General features: G+C 46.3%; 1 protein-coding gene and 1 long non-coding RNA gene across 2 annotated transcripts in view; one reads left to right on the top strand and one right to left on the bottom strand.

Moving 5' to 3' along the window:
* DYNC1I1 (dynein cytoplasmic 1 intermediate chain 1) overlaps positions 1-22281 on the top strand; it is a 693069-nt gene that overhangs the window by 514860 nt on the left and 155928 nt on the right. Inside the window, exons 13-14 of the mRNA XM_029588927.1 lie at positions 7541-7674; positions 10256-10400. Coding sequence (XP_029444787.1) covers positions 7541-7674; positions 10256-10400 — 279 coding nt within the window. The remainder of the gene's footprint in view (positions 1-7540; positions 7675-10255; positions 10401-22281) is intronic.
* LOC115084277 overlaps positions 1-22281 on the bottom strand; it is a 74800-nt gene that overhangs the window by 20797 nt on the left and 31722 nt on the right. The window lies entirely within an intron of this gene.

The following is a 22281-nucleotide window of genomic DNA, read 5'->3' on the forward strand; positions in this document are numbered from 1 at the left end:
TGGAAGTTGGTACTTTGATTCACTTATTCTGGACATGTCTGAAATCCCAACAATTCTGGTCTAAAGTAGTGGGATATCTCTCAAGAATTATGAATTACAAATTCCCAACATCTCCGGAAGTTATACTCTTCAACCAATTTCTTCCGTTGTCCTTGAAAAATAAAGGAGATATCCTGTTCTTCAGGAAAGCGTGTTTGATGGGGAAGAAAGCTATTTTGGTAACCTGGAGAGATGATAAGGATCCTTCTTATTGGCAATGGTGAAATTTCCTACATGATCTTTTGCAAATGGATAGTAGAGCTTCAGTGTCTTCCTTCAAACGACAGTTGTCCTTTGCAATTTGGGAACATTATCTACAGACGCTATCTCCAGGCGCAGGAAGCGTAGTAGTGAATAATATCAATTGAACCTCCATTTACAACACCTAGAATCATGTGTGCCTATATTTTTACCTTTGACTTTTTAAAAAAAAAGGGGGAGGAGGGGAGGGTATTGGGATTCAATGCACTTGTTTCATTGTTATCTGTTAACTGGTGGGATGCAAAGCACCCTGCTGTTTTCTTCTTTTTGTCAATGATTTATTGATAAATAAAAACAGATTTAACATAAATGTGTGTACATTCACGGGTTAAACTGTGTGCACAGCCCAGCACATTTTATTACATCAGAGCTTAAGCTAGGCACCCAATTTTTTGAATATTGGGCCCTGGGAAACCTGGGACTTGATATATCAGTCTGGTGCAAACAAAATACCAACACTAGCCCAAAATAGCTGAAGCATGGTAAAAGCAGGAATAATAATGAAGTGCCTGAGGAATATTATCTTCTGAAACTAAATTAACAAAATGTGCACAATTCAGATGCAGTTGATATTTAGAGGGGGAGGTCTTTTAATGGGAGTGGGGTAAGTGGGCAGCTTTCAATCCTTTCAAGTCACGTTTCAAGAAAGTCAGATGCATTCTTATGTATTTATATAGTGCCATTGCCAAATTTGATAACCTCAATTGTTCCCATTTCCAGATCATTTATAAATATAGGGGCAGATTTTAAAACCTGCGCGCTGGCGCAGATTTGTTCGCGCAACTCGGCACGAACAAATCTATGCCCGATTTTATAACATGGAAGGGAGGAGTTAGCAATCTATTATGATCCACTCCTCAAGAAGGGAGGAGTTAGCAATCTGTAATGAATCTGCGCCTGTAGAGGGAGTAGTAAACAATCTGTTATGGTTAAGACTGCGGAGTAGCAATCTGTTATGAATCTTGCTGAAGACTCCTGATGGAGAGGGAGTAGCAAGCTGTTACCAGCGGAGTGCTTGGAGAGGGCACTCAGCTGTAGAGTAATGTAGATAAGTGGGCCGATGGCAGATGACAGTGCCCCCAGGAGGATATCCTGAGAGGGACCACCGGCTAGGTTTGGGTATGGAGACAGACACAGATAGTTCTTTTATTAGACAGGTTAGTAGAGCCACCAGAGGTGGCAGTAGTGAGCTGATATGCCCGGCAGGGCTGAAGTCCCTCAGGTACTGGATCAGTGATCCCAGGGTTGCTGAACTGTAGAGAAACTATAGATAATAAGTAGACAGGTCATGCTGTGTTCATAGCCAGAATTAGATGACAAAACTCACATAAGGTCTTTAGGAAGCTCAGTAGCTGGAAAGGGTTAGGTCCTCGAGGAGCGAGTTCCTGGTTCCAGGGAAAGCTCTGAGAGAGCGGTGATAACTCACATATGTCTGTATCTGTGATAGCTTCCAGGCAGTAGAGAATCTTCAGTGTTCAGGAACGTGGGCCATCGAGGAGCGAGTACCGGTTCCTATCGCAATCTGAAATAAAGATAACTAAAAAATGTCTGTATCTGCGATAGCTTCCAGGCAGTAGAGAATCTTCAGTGTTCAGGAACATGGGCCCTCGAGGAGCGAGTACCGGTTCCTATCAGCAATCTGAAATAAAGAAAAGAGAGCGAGGCCCCCGAGGAGCGGGTACCCCTGGTAAGTCTGAGGAGGCAGAGTTGCTTCGGTAGAGTAACCCTTGCTAACTGGATGTGTTAGCAAATTCTGAGACCTTTTATATTGGAAGTGGATGATGTCATCTCAGGGGGATGCCCCCGAGGTTCACACCCTTGCTGGTACATCAATCGGAGCGCGCGTGCGCGCCCTATGTCATCAGGAACATGGAGGATCCACAGCATCGTGCTGGTCCGGGGATGCCGGAGAGAGAAGGCAAAAAGACACCGCGGCAGCTAACCATCCATCGGACCCGGAGGGAGTCGCCACAGAGGTGAAGAGGGCGGAGTGAGGGCGTCGAGCAGCGACAGACGCAACAGTACCCCCCTTCAAAGGGCAAACTCTTCGGGTACCAGGCTTAGGTTTCAAAGGATGTGCGAGCTGAAACTGATGAAGCATCTCTTTGTCCAAGTTATTGGTCTGAGGCTCCCAAGTGATCAAATCGGGGCCGAAGCCTTCCCAAATCAGAAGGTATTCAAAAGTCTTGCATCTGTTGCGAACATCCAAAATCTCTTTGATTTTGATTTCTAATTCGTCTTCTGCAGTGGTGACAGATGGATCTTGAGATTTGGAAGAATCTTTCAGAGTGTTATTGATGATATCAGCAGCAATGGGTAGAGCTGCTGTGGACGTCACTGAGGAATTCAGTGGAAGAGGGTGAAGTTGAATAATGTCCAAAATCCACTTCTAAAGATGACTCTCCAGTAGAAGATGCTAGATGAGAGATGGTCACAAAATATTAGATTCAGCTATGTGAAAGGGAGCTCTTGTTATAGGTATCTTACGACTGTCATAAATTGCCTCTAGAAGCTTATTGGCTTATATGTGAAGCCCGTGAAGCTCTGGGCTTGACTAATCATAGGTCACAAGAAATCCTGGTATTCTCCATCCGGAGCTATAGCACAAGATAAGGCACTGTTTGTATTGCTACTAATATGTGCACTTAGCTTGAATCCACTATCAGCATATGTAGTCCTGAAGTCTGTCCTCCGACACGGCAGTGTTTCGGACTGTGTTACTCCTTCTTCAGGGAGCTTCAGGAACCAAAGTTCTATTAATGCGTAGCAAGACACTATTGTGGTCAGTTCTGGGCTAATTTTTGATTAATGTAAGCAGTTACAATTCTTCTGTAGGAAATGATTTAAACACAGTACTGAACAGTTGTGTATTGATACCCACCCTGGGTGTACACCGGGCACTGTTGATGGATACAGTTTTCTTATTTTATTTAATTATAGGGCACTTTGCACCACCCATTTTCCTGGTAATTCTTTTTTTGTGCTTATCTCCCTCACCTGGTGTGCATTTGCCTTGCTAAATCCCCTGATTCTGCCTATTAGATCTATGTTGCCTCATTTTCTTGTATTACCAACTTACCCTTCCTTCCTTTGAATATTCTAGGTCAGGGGTCCCCAAATTACTGCCCATGGGCCAAACTTGGCCCAGGGGGGGCTCATTTTTTCCAGCTCACCTTGTGTTTTCCTCCCATTCCTGGTGGTAGATATGGAATGGGGGCGGGGGGGTCCTGTGTGGTAGCCCAAAGACATCAAGGCTGGAGGGGTTTCTCAGGCCCGTCAGTGAAGAAGGGGAAATGTGATGAGGCAAAGAGAGCACGGAGCTTGGGGAGCGGTTCCCATCGACTCTTACAGCTGTCAGAGCCTGGAAAGCAGTTTCAGCAGCCACAGTGAACCTGGGGGTGAGAAGCTGGGCCGCGATGCCACTGAAGGGGGCTGCACTTGGGAGGAGGCCAGAGAAGGAAGGAAGTGAAGATAAGCAGTGGGGGCTCTCTTTGGCGAGTACCCACTGCTGCCGGTGAAGTCTGGATGGGGGGGGGGGGGGGGGGGGCTTGGCATTGAGGCCTAGGAGTATCAGGCAGAATGGGGAAGAAAACTTGCAGCAAAAGCAAAACCGCCAGTCAGTGCTCTGGCTCCAGGGAGGAGAGTGAAGGAAGCAGAGGAGGCATGGGGAAGAGAGGATAAGACAGCAGGGGAGGAAACCAGAGGGAAGGGAAGGGGATAGGAAAGGAAAAGAGAAGAGAAGAGAAAGGTGAGAGGGAGAGTAAGATGGGTAGGGGGTAGAGAGAGGAGAGTGATTGTGGGAGTGCACCACACACATCCCATCTACCTTCCTATATCTAATCTCCCCAATACTCCCTCAGGGGGCAGATGCTGTGGAAGGGGAAAGGCAAGGGTCAGGGCTCCCAGGGATGTGGCAAGGATGCCAAGTTCTCAGAAATCAGAATATCCATCCCCCCCCCCCCGGGAATCCTGACTCTTGCCTTCCTTAGTATTTCAAATCACTGAAAGGACCAGGCACGTCACCCTGGCCCCCTGCTCATCAAATTCCAAGGAGGACTCTCATCAAGGGCATAAAAGGGCTGGCTTCAAATGGCTTTAATTCCACATTGAGGCTATACCAAGCTTCTAGGGCTTTAAGATGTTGCGAACGTGGACCCTTGGGCCGGCTAGAGTGTATGGTGAGCCCACTGAAGGAAGGCCTGCAGCGGTACTCGTAGCCGGGAGGCGGATCAGGACCAGGAGACCAGACTGGACCTTCACTTATACCAGCCCTCGTTCCCTGCAGGTTGAGCCCTTGGGTGCCGGGGCCGGCAGGACTCAGGAGAAGGTCTCCTGGTGAAGAGGAGTACAAGAACAGTCCGAGTCGAGGCAGGCTGAAGATGGGGGAAGTCAGAGATGGTCCAGGGGTTCGAGGCAGGCAGCAGAGGTGCAAGACGAGGAGACGGGCCAGAGGTCAGGGCCAGCTGAGGACAGATGAAGCCAGAGAGCAAGCCAAGGGTCAGGATGGGCAGCAGATAGACAAAACCAGGTACCAAGCCGAAGTCAAACCGAAGAGGCAAGCAAGTGGAAACTGGAACTTAGGAGCTGGAGAGGACCTGAAGCAGGCAGGAAGGCTGGAACGCAGTCAGGAACAAGCAGGATACTTGGACGAAGTCAGAAACTTGGACGAAGTCAGAAACAAGCAGGATACTGGATGGAGTCAGGAACAAGCAGGATACTGGACGGAGTCAGGAACAAGCAGGATACTGGACGGAGTCAGGAACAAGCAGGAAACTGGAACGGAGTCAGGAACAACCAGGATACAGGATGGAGTCAGGAACAAACTGGATACTGGAACGGAGTCAGGAACAAGCAGGATACTGGAACAGAGTCAAGAACAAGCAGGATACAGGATGGAGTCAGGAACAAGCAGGAAACTGGATGGAGTCAGGAACAAACTGGATACTGGAACGGTGTCAGGAACAAGCAGGATACTGGAACGGAGTCAAGAACAAGCAGGATACAGGATGGAGTCAGGAACAAGCAGGAAACTGGAACGGAGTCAGGAACAAGCAGGATACAGGATGGAGTCAGGAACAAGCAGGAAACTGGAACGGAGTCAGGAACAAGCAGGATACTGGAACAGAGTCAGGAACAAGCAGGATACAGGATGGAGTCAGGAACAAGCAGGAAACTGGATGGAGTCAGGAACAAGCAGGATACAGGATGGAGTCAGGAACAAGCAGGAAACTGGAACGGAGTCAGGAACAAGCAGGATACTGGAACAGAGTCAGGAACAAGCAGGATACAGGATGGAGTCAGGAACAAGCAGGAAACTGGATGGAGTCAGGAACAAACTGGATACTGGAACAGAGTCAGGAACAAGCAGGATACTGAAATTTCGAAATTGGTAAAAGCCTTCCTTTTCCAGGCAGCCTTCAGTATGTGAAATAGCACAGAAAGCACTAACATGATATAATGATGCTGACCATAATTCTTGAAGAAGGGAAATGATATGCAATTTTTTTATGTTCATTGTATTAATGTGAATAATATTTTATGTTTTTATGTACCATAATTATGGATGTTAAATTTGTATACCACTTAGAATTGTAGATAAGTGGTTAACAAATATTAGAAATAGATAGATAGATAGATAGATAGATAGATAGATAGATAGATAGATCTTCCAGGCCACTCAATGATTTCAAATTTCTTATGTGGCCCTTTACTTCATGTTTGGGGAACCCCCCCCCCCCGCCCCCCCCCCCCGTTGTAGGGGAAGACGCAAGGCAAGCTGGTACTTTTTGATCTTCCTTTCTGTTTTCTGCCCCATCAAATACAATTGGAGGCACCAGCACAGTGGATGCCTTTCCATGCATTCATTGCTGCCATTCAGAGTGGTCCTAAGCCTTTAGTGCCAGCACTAAGGCCTGATCCATCACCCCCCCCCCCCCCCCCTCCCAGTCCCTCCCTCCACAAGCTCCGCTAAGCCGGTCGAGGCACTTGAAAGAGTGCAGCTTCCTTCAAGCAGTCTCTTTAAAGAGCCAAACCCCATTTCCTTTACCACAAATCATGTAATTATGCTAATACTTTAATACATAGGTCAGTTTCAAGTGAAAATGAAATAATCCATGTTAAACCATAGCAATTTTAGAAGTCGCCTGTGGTATACATTTTATTTACTCTACAGCATTGTTTAGCAAATGTGGGATATAACTCGGGGTTCTTCATCTCTCGGGATGAGCCCTCCCAAGTACCGTCTCAGCAAGACAGACTCCCAGCAAAGGCGGGAAGCAGTGTCAGTGCTTGCCTTCAGTAGCCGAAGGAGGAAGCAGCGCAGACAGAGAATGGCAGAAATCTTCCTTGCGCTCATCCTATGGGCCTGACTGTACTGAGACTTTTCTCTCATTCTGGGTCCGTGTTTGCTACTTCTGTGCTCCTTTTGGACACGATCCAAAAGAAATCAAGGCACATTACGAATAGGTTCCAGATTCCTAGTGATGGGAATGATTTCAGCTGCACGTGAACAGAAGATCTTGATGTTACAGACCTTAGCAGACTCTGGGGGTCAAAGCGCTTTGAAGCATTTTATTTTAAAGCAATGAGCATTCCTACATTCGTTTGTCCCCCGGGGCAGGCCAAATGTTCTTGGACATGTTTTCAGTAAATTCAGAAGTGGACTGTGCTGCAGATTGTCCCATAACATCACAACATCCCAGGGAGCCGGCAGAAATCCCTCGCAGGAGCATTTTGCCATCAGCTCTTCTGCCGCTCTCCCTCGTTCAGATGAGAGCTGTGTGTTTATTTTGTCTTGCCTTCATATTTATCAATGTGCTCACCGTATCTGATATTAGCTGTGCCTTCCAGGGAACAATTGATTTCAAGAAATGTTTGTAAATATGGGGGGTATTGCATGTTTTATTACAGCCCCAGGCTGACAAGTGTAACCATTAAGGTATTATCTTTCGCTTCTGCACCATTAGTTTTTAAATTCTCACCTGTCATCTCTGTCTGACTTAAGACGCAATGCAGACTGACGCTTTCCAGCTGGTCTGAAGCCTATAAAAATGCAGGAATATAAATGTCAGCATCACAATATCTAACTTGATCCCTTCTCCCGGTAATTCTGCGAAGAGAAAAATGATACGGCCCAGGTGATTTAGTCGTGACATCCCGCTCAGAAAAGAATTATCAGCAATGAATAACTGTTCACAACGTGCGTGTGTGTGTGTTTTTTTTTTTCTTCCCACCCCCTTAGGAAAGCATGGAGCTGCAGTACAATAAGTCCAAGCCTGTGGCCGTCACCGGAATGGCTTTCCCAACAGGAGACGTCAATAACTTTGTGGTTGGCAGCGAGGAAGGGACGGTTTACACGGCCTGTCGACACGGAAGGTGCTTTTTAGTCCTTTTGCGCTGGCGCTCTATTGTCTCCGGACCAATGTTTGCTGGATCGATTGTTGTTGAGAAGCAGGGCTGGAAGACCTCCGGCGAGAGGAACAAAGCCCAGTGGGTGAGGGGAGTTCTGCGTACAAGCGGAGGGGAACTGCAATCCCCCCCCCCCCCCGTCCTCCTGCGCATTCCAGCTGGGTTTCAATGGAAAGTTTTTCTCTCCGAAGTGTCTTTCATTTTTTTTGCCACAACAGGTCCTTAATTAATGTTGATTTTTTTTTTCCTTTGGAATATAAATATCAGCATGTTTTTCCAACAGCACTCAAAGCTGTTCAGGATTTAGTTATCTGATATATAGATAAGTATTCGGGTAAAGAAAGATCCTTCAGGGCAAAAATAATACACAAAGTTTCGCCTCCTGTCTTCGGTTCCTAAGAAGCCCGTAAGAGATTCTATAGAGCTAGAGTTATAGACAGATATCCTATGACGTCCTCAAGGGTTGAAGACAGGGGGTGGCAAGTTTTATGCTTCACTTACAGTGGGGTGCTAGAGTCCTTATTTTACATTCTTAGTGCATCTGCTTTTTGCCTGCAGCCATCCATGTTGCTTTATCGATGGTGAAGATGGGAAGCAGAATGCACTGGAAATGCCCTTACCAGAAATGAATAGGCCATTGAATGGTATTTTACTGTAGCTTCTTGCCTTGTGCTGAACTGACCACCGTCTTTCCATTATACTAAATACAGAAACATGGCTCATTTGGATTTTTTTTCCCCCTGCTTTTGCAAGACAAGGTGGCTTATAGTATTATTGCTATTCAGATATGGTGTCCCTGCCTCAAAGAGCTTACACTTTAACGGGGCACCTAAAAACAGAGAAACATAATGTCAGAAAAAGGCCATACAACCTGCCTACCTGAGGCAATGGGAGATGAAGTGACCGCTCCAGGAGAGTCAGCCAGGGAAGTGAGATTTGAACCCTTGTTTGGCTGCTTCTCAGCCCATTGCGCTAGCCAGTAATCCACTCCTTTTCCTTATTACGCATTTGTGCATATATAACAGGATGGGAGTCCTCCCTGCTGTGATTTAGGACCATCACGGTCTCTGTTTTCATGTTTGTACCATTATAGTAGTAACAAGTATAAGCCCCTTCACCCTACTCCCCCCCCCCCCCCCCCAAAAAAAAAAAAAAAAATCCAAAGGTAAAGCAACTTAGAGACCGGCTTGGCTTCAGGAAACAAGGATGAGTCAATCTGTAGTGTAAATGAATTATTATACCTCCATCTTTGGGCCAACAGCAGCAGTGCTCAGACCTTAGCAGTGTGTCAAGACCCGGGGGATCTGAGTTTGGAGCTCGCACGCTCAGGCCTAGGGAGGGAGGGAGGGACCCTGACTGCCGAGAATGAGCCTCGGGGGGGGGGGGGGGGGGGTCCCCTCTGTTTCACAAGGTGGAGGGCCTCCGAGCTGCTTGTGTGCATACCCCGAGGAAGCAGCTTCAAAAACGGTAGAGGCAGAAGCAGGAAAACCGAAACACTGAAGCTTGCCATGGCGCGGCTCTCAGAGCGGCTCTCTCTGCAGAAAGCTGGGGGCTTGCAGCGGCTGAGTGCTGCCTCTTGTGATGCAGAATTGTAACAACTTAGGGAGCAATTTTCCAACTGTCTGCACTGGCACAAAGGCTGTGGGATTGTTTTACCCATGGACTTTGCATCCTCTCTCAAAGACACATGTACTGTGTCTTTGAAAATTGGAGTCACTTGCCCCTGCTTGTCGCATGGGTAGAAAAGCAGGGAGCGAGGATTTGAAAATGCCATCTATGCCCTGTGCTTTTCCTCCGCTGCCCTAAACGCAGTGCCAGGAGCACCTCCTCCTCTCGCTGCCACTGAAAGGCCATGAGTCGCTCCGCAGTGCGTGGCCTTTCAGCCACGTTGTGGGTGAGCAGGCTTTCAGGCAGCTGGTTTATGTGTGTGGAAATCGCTTGGAACATTTTCTAGACTTTTAACATGATTTTTAAATAAATAACTCTTTTCTGGGGTTCTGTCTCACTAATGAACAGATGTTAAGGGTCCAGGTTAAGGCTCCAGCCAGGCCTAACCCTAGCCTGCTTACCTCTGAATAGAAATGCATTACTGTTGTCTTCCTTGATTGTTGGCAGTGTGACAGAAATCCCTTTCACGTTTTCTGGTCATGTCATCACCTAGGACCTGATTTACCAAGATTTTTTTTCTGATGAATACAAAATGGGAATAGACCCTTAGTCAATCGGGCTCTTAGAGCAAAAACTGGGCGCTAAATTAGTTTTCTTGGATGCCATCGGCCACTGGATTTTTTACCACAGGCTTGGTAGATCCACGGCCACCTACTGATGAAGATTAGAGGACAAATGGTATTGTATGTTTGCCACTGGCCATCTGGGTGCTGCCTTTCTATCACAGTGAGGCTCTCTCTGGTTTCCATCTTTTCACTGAAAACCTTTGTGGTCAGCAACATGGCAAAGGGGCTGAGGACTGATGGGAAGTTGAGTTTGAGTAGAGGTGCCTGGGGACACGGAGCAGGGTCACATCTTCTTTCTTGCATTTCCATTGCAGTAAAGCTGGCATTGGCGAGGTCTTTGAAGGGCACCAGGGTCCTGTCACGGGAATCAATTGCCACATGGCAGTGGGCCAGGTCGACTTTTCACACCTCTTCCTCACGTCATCCTTTGACTGGACGGTCAAGTTGTGGACTACAAAGGTAAGATTTTCTGGGAAGGGAGAGGCACGTTTTTTTTAACCCGGACTTCAAGGCTTATCTGCAGCATTGCTGCTGCTGCCAAGAAGATTTGGATTTAACTTTGCTGGGATTTGCGGCAAAAAGAAATCTTCGTCTCTTGTTCTCCAGCCAGCAATTGTTAAAACAATGCAACCTTGTGGGGTTTCTCTTGCTGGCCACATTCATGCTTTTTCAGAAGTCGCAGAAAATGCATGGTCCCACTTGTGGGGGGTGGGATTTTAAGACTCGGGGCTTATGCTTGGGAGAGGTATATCCGATGAGAAGCTGTGTTTGCTGTCCCATTTCTCTGAAATTGGATTTGCAGCATAATATTGTGCCAGAATGTAAAACCCCATGTACTTTTAACAACTGTTTATATAATACTGATTAATATTGCTGATTAATATTTACCTATAGAAAGCCGAAAGTCAGAATTGCATTATTCATTACCTATGATTTCATTATCTGGCTAGCAGTTTGTCGCATGGGTATACTTGCAGATACCAGCAGCATGCTCTAGTAAATGTTAACATATGAAATAGATTTATGTAAATATTCCTACTCGACACTGCCATCAGCACTCCTCAACGTGCACAGGACTGTGTGAAAACACATAAGAGACTGCTGTGCTAAGTGGAGCTCACCATCATACGTACAGACTTTGGGAATTTCATTTATTAAGGAGAATCAGGGGTTAAGCTTGAAAAGAAGCCCGCAAGGGAGGAGGGACAGGATTTAGATTGGAGTTGAGTAAGGCCAGAGAGGAAATATCAGTTTTACATACAGGTTAGCCAGGAACACCTAAATTGATAGCTTGGGGTCTTCCTCAGTATAATTTCGGGATCTGGTTTCAATACGTTTCAAAACCAAAGACGAAACGCTTAAAACTGAGCTCATTCTTGTAATAATTCGTAACTAATGTTTATTGCTTTCATTGTCATCCGTGTGCATGGAGTCGCACAAGATAATTCACGATCATGAAATATCTAACCCCCCCCCCCCCCCAAAAAAAAAAAAAAAAAAGCTTGCAATCCAAATCTGCGTATGGGCGGGTGATGTGTGACTTTACTGAGTGGTAAAGAGAGGGCATCCAGTGCCGGATTTCCCATTAGGCACAGAAGGCATCAGCCCATGGGCACCTGAGCCGCTAGGGCACCGTTGGTTAAAAATGGGCCAAGAGGAGGAGAGCAATATGAGGAAAAGAGGGAGGCCCTGAAGATCCTGCCCCTTGGGGCCAGTGAAATGTAAATCTGGCCCCGGGGGAGGGGGGGAACAAAGTGGATTCTCCAAATTTAACCTGTTAAACTGCTGCCTCCGATTATTTTGTCTCTTTGGCTATTTAGAGTGACTTTTCAAACTGTTTAAAATGCTAACAAACTGAAGGTCTAGTGGACAACCATAGGCCAATTCTGTGGGAGCAATAGGGGATCCAGAAGATGCCAATTTAAAACTACCACATTTCTCAGAGCCTTCATCCTCAGCTCCCTATGGAGCCAACATACAAAGCCTAGTGCACAGCTTAATGAGCAATTGGACATGCGTTGGGAGGCGCTAGGCTAACCCCCAATGCAATAAGGGGATTAGCGCATCCAAACTCTCAATAGCGCTTATCACATGTAAATGCCAAGTAGATGAGGCTATTAGCTATTACCCCCAATGCAGAAAATCGCCTCTCAGCTAACGCACACTTGTTAATAATACAGCAAATTTAACGCCAGCCCCATTAGCCGAGTGGCAGTTTTCTGCTTTCTCCTACTGGCTGCCTGCCTGGTTGGTAAAACCCAAGACCAGATTACCCCAGTACTGCATGAACTGCAATGGCTTCCTTGCTGTAAAAATGTTCACAGTCTGCAAGGCTGCAATCTTTACATTTTGCAATGTTTACGTTTTGCGAGGCTGCACGGCTGCTCTCTGTCACTGCAGGGGATTTCACACGCCAGCTTTTCTTTTGAGGGGGGTGAGAAAACAGACGCTCAAATTGAGCGTCCGTTTTTCTAACCCGCGCTCCGCCATCTCCTGAGCGCCCGATGCAGTGTGCTAAGGATGCACAGTTGACCCCCAGCGCGTCCTTTTTAGCACGGCTGCTCATTAAATGCCATCTCTACAAACCTTGATATCACTGAGATGCCTAGGACAGCCTCTCCCTGGAGGTGGGGCCTCAAGCGGTATCAGGACTTCAGGAAGGCATGGGACCAACACAAGGATCCTTATCGGAGGGGAAATGAGAGCAAAGCTGGAGAAAGCAGCATTTAGGAAAAATTAGTAAGACGAGGTGAGCCTTAGAGCTTCTGTGTTCTCACTCTACAAAAAAAATTTCTCCTATGTTGAAATAATTCCGCTAGTTTCTCGCCTCTCTCTTGAAAATCCCTTGTTGCTTCTCTTCCCTAACTCCTTCACTTCCAGCTTCTGCTTCATCACTGGCCTTTATGTAAAGAAACAGATTCTACAATGTATGGAGTCCTGTAAGCTCCTTTACTTCCACTCCTCCTGGACAGGGCCGCTGCTAGGCCTTTTGCTGCCCTGTGAGAATAACGAGTGTGCTGCCCCGTCCCCCCACCCGATTCTGTGTTCTAAGACTTAAGTTTAAGCATCTTTCCAATAACCAAACATACAATAAGAAAGGGAAGGGGGCAGTGAACAACTCACCATACCAAAAAAAAAATAATTTTTCAAATTCTGGTATCATCTGAGTAACAATAACACAAATGTCCTCCACTACCAGGCATACTGACATTGTGAAACAATACAAAATCCTGCAAAAAGAAGATGAACCACTCAGGACATAGACAGCCAACTTCAAACCTGCCATATCATGGCAGTACTAAATTGTAGGATTCACACAGCAACAACTCTACCTATGAAAGAGCAGCACTGCAAAACGTACACCGGGATCTACAAAATACTCCTCCTCCTGTTGGGAAAACACAATGCACAAGACGGCTGCAGATCCCTGGGCACAGGGCACAATACATCAGCTCACCTCGGCCACTCCTGCAGAACACAGAGAGACCATCACCAAATTCAGAATAGTTCACCACAATTACAGTGTACAAATGTTATCTCCTCACAGCCAAATAGCCAGCCTCCAGCACATTCAGTGCATAATCATTCAATACAATCATTTCCTTTGAATAATAATTCATTTTTTTTGTATTATATTTGATTTGCTAAAGATGCTGAATTCCCCAGGAGTACTGTAAAATTACATCAGGCATAGGCAACACAGGCACGTGCCTTGGGCATCAGATTCTGAAGGTCCCCACAAACTGGGACTCCCTCTGCGGCTGTCTGATTTTTGGGGACAAAATCTTCCACAACCTGGCTCTCCGCCTATTGGCGCCATAATTTTAAATCTGACCCTGCTTGAAACACCCCACAGCCCCCCAACATTTCTTCTCCCCAGGCTCCAACTCATCTCACTCCACCTCCCCTGCCTCAACTCCCAGCTTACTCCCCCCATTCCCAGGCTATACCCCTCTCTCAGCTAAATATACCCAGTTTGCTCCCTGCCCCCTCACTCCTTCTGCTCAATGCCCTGCCCAGGTTGTTTCCTGCCCCATGCCCGCTCCCTCCATTCAATGCCCTGCCCAGTTTGCTCTATGACCCCCCCCCTTCCTCCCTCCCTCAGCTCAGGTGATCTTTTCCAGCTCCAAACAGATTGACACCTCTGCCCCTCCCTTCTGCCCAAAGCAAAGCTGCTGCGGTGCTGCCTTCCTCCTCTGTACCGCTTGCTGCGACCCCCCCCCCCCCCCCAGTCCCGTGCAGGCTGACAGGACACACAGTGCAGCTTTTTTCTGACCAGCTCCTCCTGTCTTGTCACAGGCCAGCCTCTGCGCAGATAAGTTGTACCTCCCTCCCTCCCCTGCTGGTGCAACGCCTGCCAGTTCTAGCCATTGGCTGCCTATGAGGTCAGTGGGGTTCAGGTGGGCCGCCCCTTGGTGCAGAACAGTAGGAAGGAGCTTAAGTTAAAAATAAAAAATAAAAAAAGCGGTAGTCGCTGTAGGGTCCGCACCTCAATGCCTTCTCTTGCTGCCAGCCCTGCTGCATCTCAGATAAGAATTTATTTTTTTTTAGACATTTGCTATGTCGGCACATCATGCTTCCTCACCTCCCCCCACCCAAGACCCTGAATCAATGTTTGCAGGTCACACTGCTGCCTGCACACACCATCGGGGACTGGGACTGTTTTTGCTCCCTGCCGCTCGGCCTTTCACCAAGTCACCTGCCGCCTGATCTAGCTGCCCCCCTAAGTGTGCTGCCCTGTGCGAATGCACTGTATGCACACTCTGTCGCGCCGGACCTGCTCCTGGATATTTCAGTAAGATGTTTAGTTTAGCAGCAACTTTGCTGAAGTCATTTTGGACTTTGGGAGATGAGTTGTGGGGCACCCTTTGTACTCTATCTGACATAGTGTGAATGACAGCAGATAAGGATGGGAAGGCCCAGTGGACGCTGCCCAGTTTACTTTCTGGTGCAATGCCATAGGCCCAACTTGATCTCCAGCCTTCCTTTCATTTTCTTGCAGCTAAGGAGCCTCTGTGCTTCTCCTAGGCTCTCTTGAATTCCATTACTGGTTCTGCTTCTGGTTCCCTGGGAGTCCATTCCTTGCATACACTCCTCTTTCAGGCAGAAATATTTTCTAATTTTTCTCCCAAGTTTCCCCTTCTTGAACCTGATATCAGTAGTGAAATTGGATTTTTTTTGCACAATAATGTATTTTGCATAATCATGAAAAATATGCTACATTTATACAACTAGATTTGTTCTTTTGATAGTATCCTTGCCAAATCACTTTTACAAGGAGGCAGATCTGTCCAGCTGAGAAAGTTACGTTAAGGGCAGGTTTCAGGTTTGCTATTTTGAACATTATTTTCAATCCGTGGTTCTCAGACTTCTTCAGGAGGCATGCCTTACTGATCTGGTTTTCAGGATAAGCACAATGACTATGCATGAGATAGTTTTGCATTGACTGGGTCTCCAGTGTATGCAAATCTAACTCATGTCTATTCGATATGGCTAGCATGGAAACCAGACCAATAAAAGATCCCTTCCAGACAGGGTGGAGAAACAGGTGGTGAAATTTTGCTTTAGAGGTGCTGAAGTACCTGTTTTAGCAAATACATGAACCCTGCAATCCGGACTTCGGGCACGTGAATGGGCAGAATAGTTTGCAAGAGGGAGGAAACAGGGGAAATGCGGATGTCATCCTGCACTTACCAGTGAGTTTGAAAATCATTCTGGGGCAATTTCTGGGTGTAGCTGCAAAGTATTTGTGCTAATCTGTTTTGAAGTGCCGAAACGTGGAATATAATTCAAATAAATGATTCTCCCAAAGAAAGTAGATGTGTGCTTTCCCTTTGAAATTGCCTAAAGAAAAGCTACCCACAGAAATCCCCGCCTGCTTTTCCTGTGGACTCTCTTTTCCTGCAGAACAGTGCGCAGCATTTTGAAAATGCAGAACTATGTGCATCGTGGCTTCCCTTGACCTAAACCCGCCTCTGTTCCCGCCGGTGAAAGTACATGCATTGTTGACCTCTGTGCGCACTTTTCTCTGCTGGCAGGGTGGGTAGTTTTCTAGCAGCCTGATTTTACCCAGGTAAATGGCTTTTGAAATTGCCTTCCCCCCCCCCCCCCCCCCCCAAAGCTAGCTGCATGGCCTGAGAGTTTACTTTGCACACAGGACACGTAGACTCATACCTTGACTCAGGATCCTGCACTTAAAATGGGCCAAGGATGGACGGCTCAAGTAGTTAAGTAGTTACATCTTCTTGCTAGCTGAAAAAACTCCCAAGGGGAGGGGGCAGGGCTGTGCTCTGCCTCTTGGGATGTGGGAGATCCCTGTCTGTCTCAGGTCTGTACAGAGCTGGAGGAGGGGAAGGGAGAGCCGGTTTGGGAAGAAAAGGCCAGGAGTGCCATTTTGCTGAATAGCAAGCCCCAGCATCCATCACCCAGCAGTAAACAGCTGCGAGGACTGTCTGTGCTGGAATGGATCGGATCTGGTACTGGTGAAGGATGAGACATGAGGTGCCAATTAAATCTGGAAAACTGGGGACTGGCAGCCTCCAGAGGGAAAGGTAGAAAGTGTAAAAACAGGTGATTGTAAGCCAAACAAAACAGAACAAATTAAGGGGCAGATTTTCTAAGTTAACAGAACTTAGAAAATCCGGTGGTATTAGGGGGGCGGGGGGGGGGGCGAAACCGGGGGGATGGGCGGTCCTGCGCTAGCCGGCAGCGATCGCACAGCCGCGGTGCGATCGCTACCGGCGACGCGCCGAATAACTACACCTTTTAAGGTGTAGTTATTCGGCGCGAAATAGGCAGCGAAAAGGCTCCTTACCTTTTCGCTGCCTGCGCCATCTTCGCGGAGTCGGCCCCGGTGACGCCGCGACTCCTCCGGGGCCGACTCTGCCCCGATGTCCCCTTTGCAGGCGTGCCCTACGATTTCTAGCTATCGCACACTGGCAGCGTGCGATAGCCTTAGAAAATAAGGCCCTAATTTTGTCTGAGCATAGCCATAATCCTATTTAGATAAAATGTTAACTTTTAGTAACTGCCCTAGGAGCTGGATGGCTCATAGTGTTCTAGAACCTTTCACCTCTAGGCCACTGGTTTAGATCTCTCAGTTGGAATCCTTCAGTATGGTTACTTATAACATAGAGACATACTTCCTCAGAAATGCTATTTCACAGATTTCAATGCTTAAATGTATATGTATAGTTGATTTCCTTTAAAAAAAAAAAAAAAAAAAAAAAAGTTCTGTGCATTTTCATACTGAGGACCCAAGTTTGATTCCCAGGCCAGGATTCCACTCCAATCTCTGGATCTGCTGGGCCTGGGGGTGCTGTAGAGGCATCCCTCTCAGCCTCTGAAGAGGGGTGGAGATGAGGGAGGGAACCTTGTTCTTTGCTCAGCATTGACACCTAGAGGTCAGAATCAAGGTCCATGTTGGCCATGCCCTGGAAGAAGTCCTTGTCAGTGGCAAGGACTGGTGCTGGAAAGGCTGAGCTTGTTATGTCTGTAGACCCTTGGCCTGAAGCAAGAATGGCTCTATCTGCAGAGAGGAGCTCTGCAGGTTCTCACTGTTAGCAGGTAGACCCAGGCGAAGAAGAGTTCAGGCAGGAGTTTCACCTTCACCAGCCCACATTCCCCTCGGGTTGAGCCTTTGGGTGCTGGGACTGGCAGGACTTAGGGGTGAGGGTCTCTGCTGGTGACTGGAAATGTTATCCGAGGCCAGACGGAGGTTGTAGGCAGACAGCAAGTAGCTGTGTCGGGGTCCAACAAGGGTCAGAGGCAGGCAGTGGTCAGGAGTATCCAGAGTTCAGGAATAGGTCAAGGGCAGGCAACAATCAGGCATATGCAGAGTCCAGGCAGAGGACAAACCAGGTATCCGTCCAAGGGAGAGGAAGAGGGACGGATAGGGCTGAGGCAGACAAGCAAGGCAGAAGCAGGTCAGGCAGATGAGGACTAAAGAAGGCAGCAACAAAGACTGGAATGGGCTGAAGATGAAGACTGTAACAGGCTTAGAAAGCAAAACGCACTACACTCAGTAGCTGGACCTCTTGCTGAGGCAAATTGCTTCTGGGCAGTGACGGTGATGTCATTACTAGGGAGCACAGGAGCTCTCCCACTGTGGTCCCTTTATATGTGGAGAGGTCGTGTGCACGCTTGCCTAAGGAGAGGTATGGCATGTTGCTTTAAGCGGTGTCCTACCGGGTGGTGTCTACAATGTACTGGAGGTGTTTCTCTGCGCCAGCATGGCCAACCTGGTGCCTGGTTAAGGGTAGCAGTTCCTAGGGTTAGCCCGCAGACCAACGAATGCAATAGTACTCCCCTCTTACGCTCTCTCCTTGAGGCCTTGGATTTCTTGTGGTAGCGCTGATGAAAGTCTTTGAGGATATTGGAATCTAATATGTTGGCTCCCATTAGTTCTTCCAAGAGATAAAATATTCTATTCTTTTGCCCCTCCGGTGGGAATCTAGGACCTCTTGAACTTCATATGTTGTGTCTCCATAAACAATGATTTCCTGAGGTTCAGGCAGCACTCTGGAGAGCCAAGAAAGCACTACTGGCTTGAACAGAGAAGCTTGAACCACGTTGTGGATTTTCAAGATAGGTGAGCTTTAGCTGGTACATAACTGGGACCACTTGTCGAAACACTAGAAAAGGCCAATAAAGCGTGGTGCCATACGTATTGAGGGATGCCGTAGGCACAGATACTGGGTACTTAGCAGACCTTCTCACCCATCTTGAACTGGGGTTCCAGCCTCCTTTGGGCAACTGCTGTCTTCTTGGCTAGGGAGGCAGCCTTTTTGATCAACTGATTGTTCCCATAGATTGTAGATTTCTTGTGCTGAGAGTTGGGCTGCCCATTGCCTTGCGGGTGGTAGGCCATTGTATAGTCAAGTGATACCAAAGTTTTGCAGAAAGAATGCCAGTAGCACATGGAGAACTGAGCTCCTTTATCTGATAATATATGCTCAGTAATCCATGATGGCGAAAGATGTGAAGGTGAAAAGATGAGCTAATTCCAGAGTGGAAGGAAGACTAATGAGGATGTTGGGGAGATACCAGTTCCGAAGATGGTTTTCAAGGGTGATAAGTCAAATGAACTAAACCAAATCACTGTGAACCTGGAAGATGTAGTAGTCCAGATTGACAAACTAAAGATAGCAAATCACCTGGATCATATGGAATGCATCCTAGGGTACTGAAGGAACTCAAAAATGAAATTTCTGATCTATTAGTTAAAATTTGTAACTTATCATTAAAATCATCCATTGTACCTGAAGACTGGAGGGTGGCCAACATATCCCCAATATTTAAAAAGGGCTCCAGGGGTGATCCAGAAAACTATAGATCAATGAGCCTGACTTCAGTGCTGGGAAAAATAATGGAAACTATTCTAAAGATCAAAATCGTAAAGCATATAGAGAGACATGGATTTATCCAAGGGAAGTCTTGCCTAACAAATCTGCTTCATTTTTTTTGAAGGGGTTAATAAACATGTGGATAAAGGTGAACCAGTAGATGCAGTGTATTTGGATTTTCAGAAGGCATTTCACAAAGTCCCTCATGAGAGGCTTCTAAGAAAACTAAAATGCCATGGGATAGGAAGCGATGTCCTTTCGTGGATTACAAACTGATTAAAAGACAGGAAACAGAGAGTAGGATTAAATGGTCAATTTTCTCAGTGGAAAAGGGTAAATAATGGAGTGCCTCAGAGATCTGTATTGGGACTGGTGCTATTCAATATAAGAACATAAGAATATACCATACTGGGTCAGACCAAGGGTCCATCAAGCCCAGCATCCTGTTTCCAACAGTGGCCAATCCAGGCCATAAGAACCTGGCAAGTACCCAAAAACTAAGTCTATTCCATGCTACTGTTGCTAGTAATAGCAGTGACTATTTTCTAAGTCAACTTAATTAATAGCAAGTAATGGACTTCTCCTCCAAGAACTTATCCAATCCTTTTTTAAACACAGCTATACTAACTGCACTAACAACATCTTCTAGCAACAAATTGCAGAGTTTAATTGTGCATTGAGTGAAAAAGAACTTTCTCGGATTAGTTTTAAATGTGCCATATTCTAACTTCATGGAGTGCCCCCTAGTCTTTCTATTATCCGAAAGAGTAAAAAACCAATTCACATCTACCCTTTCTAGACCTCTCATGATTTTAAACTCCTCTATCATATCCCCCCTCAGCCGTCTCTTCTCCAAGCTGAACAGTCCTAACCTCTTTAGTCTTTCCATTCCCCTTATCATTTTGGTAGCCCTTCTCTGTACCTTTTCCATCGCAATTATATCTTTTTTGAGATGCGGCGACCAGAATTGTACACAGTATTCAAGGTGCGGTCTCACCATGGAGCGATACAGAGGCATTATGACATTTTCCGTTTTATTCACCATTCCCTTTCTAATAATTCCCAACATTCTGTTTGCTTTTTTGACTGCCGCAGCACACTGAACCGACAATTTCAATGTGTTATCCACTATGACGCCTAGATCTCTTTCTTGGGTAGTAGCACCTAATATGGAACCTAACATTGTGTAACTATAGCATGGGTTATTTTTCCCTATATGTATCACCTTGCACTTATCCACATTAAATTTCATCTGTCATTTTGATGTCCAATTTTCTAGCCTTACAAGGTCTTCCTGCAATTTATCACAATCTGCTTGTGATAAGTACTCTGAACAGTTTTGTATCATCTGCAAATTTGATTACCTCACTCGTCGTATTTCTTTCCAGATCATTTATAAATAAATTGAAAAGTAAGGGTCCCAATACAGATCCCTGAGGCACTCCACTGCCCACTCCCTTCCACTGAGAAAATTGTCCATTTAATCCTACTCTCTGTTTCCTGTCTTTTAGCCAATTTGTAATCCACGAAAGGACATCGCCACCTATCCCATGACCTTTTTATTTTTCCTAGAAGCGTCTCATGAGGAACTTTGTCAAATGGCTTCTGAAAATCCAAGTACACTACATCTACCGATTCACATTTATCCACATGTTTATTAACTCCTTCAAAAAAGTGAAGCAGATTTGTGAGGCAAGACTTGCCTTGGGTAAAGCCATGCTGACTTTGTTCCATTAAATCATGTCTTTCTATATGTTCTGTGATTTTGATATTTAGGACACTTTCCACTATTTCTCCTGGCACTGAAGTCAGGCTAGCTGGTCTGTAGTTTCCCGTATCGCCCCTGCAGAACCTTTTAAATATTGGGGTTGCATTAGCCACCCTCCAGTCACCTGGAAAGGAATATGACGTGTGAGGTTATCAGATTTGCGGATGATACAAAATTATTCAGATACATTACAGGAGGACCTTGCGAGACTGAAAATTTGGGCAACCAAATGGCAGATGAAATTTAATGTGGACAAGTGCAAGGTGTTGCATATAGGGAAAAATAACCCTTGCTGTAGTTGCACGATTTAGGTTCCATATTAGGAGCTACCACTCAGGAAAAAGATCTAGGCATCATAGTGGATAATACTTTGAAATTGTCGGCTCAGTGTGCTGCAGCAGTCAAAAAAGCAAATAGAATGTTAGCAATTATTAGGAAGGGAATGGTTAATAGAACGGAAAATGTCATAATGCCTCTGTATTGCTCCATGGTGAGATCGCACCTTGAAAACTGTGTACAATTCTGGTCGCCACATCTCAAAAAAGATATAGTTGCAATGGAGAAAGTACAGAAAAGGACAACTAAAATGATAAACGGGATGGAACAACTCCCCTTTATCAACTTTTAACAACTCCGTATTTCTTCACGGAGAGAGTGGTGAAGTCCAAAACTGTGAAGGATTTCAAAGGGGCGTGGGATAAACACTGTGGATCCATCAGGTCTAGAGGACGCGTATAAAGAGGAGGCAGCAAAACACTGCACGGAGCGGCAGTAGCCACAGAGGCATTCACGGAGCGGGATGCCAGTGGCCAGTGGTTGGTGTTCCACCTTCACGGAGCGGAAGGATGGAGGCCTGCCATCTCCATATTAAAAAAAAAACAAAAAACAGGGGTGGGCTCATGGGCTATAGGTATTACCAATTATTAGGCTTATTCAATTACCAATTATTAGGCTTTTCAATATTTGATGATAGTTAATGTGACTTTCAATGCATACTTCACTTTCAATGCATATCCAGCATATCTCTCTGCTTCAACGGCAGGGGAGAAGTAAAACTAACACTTCACGCATATCCAGCATAGCTCTCTGCTGCAACGGCAGAGAGCTATGCTGCCGCTTACCCAACTAATCAAGCTTGATATTTCACTTGGAAGCAGCTCCATCACTGCTCTCTACATTAATGGTGGGGGTGAAAGGGAAATAGAACCTAAGGTTACTAAGAGCCAAG

Source organism: Rhinatrema bivittatum, chromosome 2 (assembly GCF_901001135.1).
Source record: "Rhinatrema bivittatum chromosome 2, aRhiBiv1.1, whole genome shotgun sequence".
Taxonomy (NCBI): domain Eukaryota; kingdom Metazoa; phylum Chordata; class Amphibia; order Gymnophiona; family Rhinatrematidae; genus Rhinatrema; species Rhinatrema bivittatum.